This window comes from Protobothrops mucrosquamatus, unplaced genomic scaffold, assembly GCF_001527695.2.
Source record: "Protobothrops mucrosquamatus isolate PMUCROS unplaced genomic scaffold, P.Mucros_1.0 scaffold1749, whole genome shotgun sequence".
Lineage (NCBI taxonomy): Eukaryota > Metazoa > Chordata > Lepidosauria > Squamata > Viperidae > Protobothrops > Protobothrops mucrosquamatus.
The window spans coordinates 94,591-99,341 of NW_015387890.1; the positions used below are offsets into that span (position 1 = coordinate 94,591).

At 51.4% G+C, this 4,751-nt stretch overlaps 1 protein-coding gene across 1 annotated transcript in view; it reads right to left on the minus strand.

The window, feature by feature from the left end:
* The window catches only part of MLEC (malectin), a 21,707-nt gene extending 17,166 nt beyond the window's left edge, over positions 1-4,541 (minus strand). The window contains exon 1 of the mRNA XM_015823036.2: positions 4,322-4,541. Within this exon, the coding sequence (XP_015678522.2) occupies positions 4,322-4,541 (220 nt within the window). The remainder of the gene's footprint in view (positions 1-4,321) is intronic.
* Positions 4,542-4,751: the final 210 nt, after the last annotated feature.

Below are 4,751 nucleotides of genomic sequence, written 5' to 3' on the forward strand. Positions count from 1 at the left end.
GTCCAATCCTCCCCCCCCCCCTTTTGCTAATGTCAGGCTGTCAACTCATGAAGCTTAGACAGCAGAGATACGGTCACACCATGATACACACACATATAAAATAAATGTATATGACTGCCAACTCCCATAATGATATTAAAAGCAAGCAGTATAAAAACCCAACCCAGGCAACCCCACTATATATTATTTTAGATTTAGATTGTAATAGACACAATCATTGGCTGGTCAGGATACAATTTTAAAGCCCTCTTCCTTTCCCAACTAAACGGTGTTCTGAAATAGGCTGAGAAGACTTTTCTGGGTTTCGATTGGGAATCCAATGCAGAATGCCCACCACAAGTCCCTGCTTGGCGTATGTGCATAGCTCCAGCCTCAGACTGCAGCTTTGTTTGGGCTTCCTCTCCAGAAAAGCTCAGCAGAAAAGCCCTGGCCAGCCCCACAGTCAATACTGCCTCCAGCTCCAGCTCAGGAGTATCTGAGAGAGGAAGGGAGCTGCAAAGCTCTGCTGACAGACCTGAAGGGCCCCAAAAGCCATCTCTTTATTGGGACCGAGATGGCCCTGCCACAAGGAGCCTTCCTACCTGGGGGCATCTGAGGAAACGTGGCCAACTCTTGGCCTGAGCACAATCCCTTCCCCACCTCCTGGTCTATCCAGGGTACTTGGCACAATCATTGCACAGCAGCGCTGAAGAGTTGCCATTTCCCCCCAATTTTACTTTCTCTCTTTCACTACTCCAGATGACAAACCAAAGAAAAATAGCACAGAAACGCAGGAAACAAAGCAACTGAAAATTCCGTTTTCTCACAGCTAGAATCCCAGAAAACATGCTGGACTTCCAAACCTTAATGCTAAAATGAGGCAGAGAGTGGGAAGCAAACTAAGGGCCTGCATGGAGCTGGAGCAGTCACCTGGGAAGAGGCAACTGGTATGGACTGTCTAGTACACAACCAGATCTTCTCCCATAGCCTCCCTTTGCAAAAGCCCAACTCCTTGAGGGTTTGACTGAGACGAGACACAGACCGCAGGCACAAGACAGCAGAATATTGCAGCAAGCTTGAGCCTGAAATATTTTTTACAGACTTGTGGCAAAGTCCAGATTTTGCAAGCCAAAGTTTCCCAACCTGGTAACTTTCAAATGTGCTGATGATACCTTAGAGTACAGCTAACACAGAGAAGACAATCTAAATACTTGTGTAAGAGCTGAACATCGGAAGAATCTTTGTTTTGACATCAAAGTGTAATTTGGGAATATGATGGCAACACAGGAAATGTGAGAAATGGAGATTTGGTTTAATGTATCTCACATACTGATTCTGAATGAGAAATCTGGAATTTGTTTAGTATAATTAAGTCTGATGATAGCTCAGTTTACATGGTCAGAAAATGTCTGCAGCATGATCACAGGGGCAAGATCAGAGAATCAAAATGTTAAAGGAATCTAAGACCACCGAATCCAACTCCCTATTCAGGACAGGAGCCCAAATTAATACATCCCCAAAGACTAACGTTTGTTTCAATACAGCCAGAGAAAGGAAGCCCACCACCTTTTTTGGACTTAACTTTACACATTCTTCCTATAATTTAAATCCATTATTTCACGGCCCAGACCCTGATAAGACAACAAGATTGCAACCATCCTCCAGTATGGCCTAGTCTAGTCAGCTTGGTCTAGAGTTGAAGGCTTCAGGCTACAAACCAGGAGATCCTGAGTTTAAGTCCCTTCTTAGCCATGAAAGCCGACTGGGTGACTTTGGGCCAGTCCCCCTCTCAGTCCAACCCACCTCACAGGGCTGTTGTTGTGGGGAAAATAGGGGAGGAAGGAATGTTGGATATATTTGCCACCTTGCGTTATCGGTAAAAATATTAAAGGCAGGATACCAACCAACCAACATGACATGATTACAGGTATTTGAAGAGGGCTCTGTCTTCAGTCTTCCCTTCTGAAAGTTAATCCTCCAAGTTCCTTCAGTCTCTCATTACGGGAATTATTTATTTTCATACTATTTCTCTAATGTACTATGATAGTTTTAAATTTTGCTTTTACCTTTTGGGATATCAACAATCCCAACTATGTCTGTCAACCGCAAATCTGTTAAGCGTTTGTCTTCTCTATGCAAATGGTTAATAAACTATAGTTTTTACAAACTACAGAGTCCAGGGCTGAAACATCCGACAACCACTGAAAGAATCTACAGGGCTTCAGTTTATGCAGCAAAATCACATTCCGTATCTGTAAACACCCCGGAAGACAACAGGCATTACTGAAGATTATGATCTGTTTTGCAAAACCACACAATCTACTAAGGTTTTACTCATCAAGCCTTCTTCTCCTAGCAGTGAAAGTACTACTGGACATGTGCAAGCAGGAACTGTAGCATTGTGTCAAAGTGTTGTCTCCTTCCAATATAACTCTCTAGAATTCCGTCAAGCTGCTTAACAATTAACAGGCCTGGAAATGAGAATTGGGAAGACGCCGAGAGAGTTGACCTAACTTAGGAAGAAAACAATTGGAAGGAACCACCGGAGCACAAAGTGATGAAACTGTCAAGCAACCGTGCAATGGCTTAACATTTTCCACTTTCCCCCAGCCCAGCACAGCACAGAAAGGAAAAAAAAAAACCCACAATGTTCTTTCTACACAATGTAGAAACAATAAGCAGCAAACATTATTGTAGCATTTTATAAGAGAAGAAGGTAGAAGAGAGGCAGCTTCTGGTTTACTAAAACGACAAAGAAGTTCCTTAAAGAGGCACCTGGAATTGGTGTGGTTCTTTCTTTGAGCAGAAACCACAGCTATCTCCATCAGACCTACACATATGACAGGCTGTCCCCACCCCCATCCGATGTGAATCAAAAGGAGAACAGACCATATGCTCAACATTTGCAGTTTACCATTCATTCATATACAAGGAAAGCAGATTGTGATGACTTGTCAAAAGAATTCAGAAATTCTGGTTTGTCACTGAAGCCACAGAATCCGGCCACAATAAGCCAATATGGAAAGGGAGAGAAAGAAGGAGAAAGAGAGAGATGACAAGGAGAACGGTAGAAACCAAGATGTTGGGAAATGGTGAAAAAAAAGAGAAGCGGATCCGGGAGGGCAGCTCTGAAGAAAGAGAACAGGCCACTGCAGCGAGGAGAAGGGGAAGCCCAGCAAGGTCAGAACTGGGTCTATCCCCCCCCACACACACACACCTTCTGTATCTCAGCTGCAAAGAATGTTTCCCTGCTTAAATTTTGGCCTGCATGCAGAGGATGCATTGAAATTCACACCAAGGCAGCAAGACAGAAGCGTCCCGTGAGATCAACCCTTGATTTCCCTAGAGCAGAAGCAGGGATAAGGAGGACAGAATCCACAAAAGGAAGGAAGAGGGCTGGGAGCTAGCTACCCTATGCATGGAAGTTGTGGTCCGACACCCCTGGGAGCCCCCCCGAGCCTAGGAATGGATGTTCTGGGTAATGAGATCTGCGTTACTCCTGGCCAATAACATCCACCTAATGCAGTGTTTCTCAACCTTGACCATTTTAAGGCACGTGGACTTCAACTCCCAGAATTCCACAGCCAGCATTGCTGGCTGTGGAATTCTGGGAGTTGAAGTCCACATGCCTTAAAATGGTCCAGGTTGAGAAACACTGACCTAAGGCCTTGGGACTCCTCTACCCACGTGGGGCGACCCACGCTCTTCCACACCAGCTCAGCCTCCAGAGCTCCAAGATCCGCAGTCGGGGCGAGGGGCTAATCCTTCACCCGAGGCGCCTCTGCCATGCAGGCCCACCCCAAACCCGGCCTGAACCCTGGGGACAGCAGCAGTGCAGAGCCGGGGGGTGGTTGTGGTGTCCTCTGGAGCAGCCAAGGGGCAGCGACGGGCTTCCCAGTCTACTTCCTCGGCCCCAACTCCAGCCGTGGCACCTGCCACTGTGCCACAACATGGGAACCCCCCCCCCGCCATCCCCTCTTCCCCCAGCTCGGGGAAAGGAGGGCAGCTGCTCCCTGCTGGGCCCCGGCGGAGACACTGACAAGCAGCGCTGTCCAGCTCGGAGCCCGACCCTCCTCCCAAGGCCTCCCGGGGCCCCCGTCTCCGCAGTCCGCAGGCACGGGAGGCCCAGGTAGGCTGCCTCGACACATGGCGGCTCCACCGCGGGGGCCAACGTCACCCGGCCCGGCCGGCCGGCAGCCACGACTTCCGAGGCCGAGGCAGTCTCCCTCGCGCCCCCCCCCCCACTCAGGTAGACCAGCCCCGCGCGTGGAGGCTCCACCTGAGGCTGGGGGGGGGCGGCCGGGGAAAGGGGGGGTCGTCTCCGGCGGGGAGGCGCGCTCACCTCGTCCCACCCGTCCCTCGAGGGGGTCCTTCCGGAAGTGGATGCCGTGGACGTCCACATGGGCCTCCCCGCCCGCGTTCACGGCCCAGACCACGCTCTCGGCCAGGCTGGCCCCGGCCACGCTGCCCGGCGGCGGCTGCTGCAGGGCCAGCAGCGCCAGCAGCGCCGCGGCCAAGAGCGAGGCGACGCGGAGCTGCGGCCCCCCGCCCGCGGCCACCATCTCCGGCTCCTTCCGCGCTGCCGCCGCCGCCTCAGCTCGGCAACGGCTCCGCCCCGCCGCCGTTGCCGCCGTCGCCGCTGCCCCTCTCGCACATGCCTCCCGCCGCCTCAGCCGCAAGGGGGCATCCCACCGTGCTGGCCGTGCCGGCTACCCTGACGCCGGCCAATCGCCGCGCGGCTCGGCGGGGTCGCGCCGCCTCGTTGGCTGCCG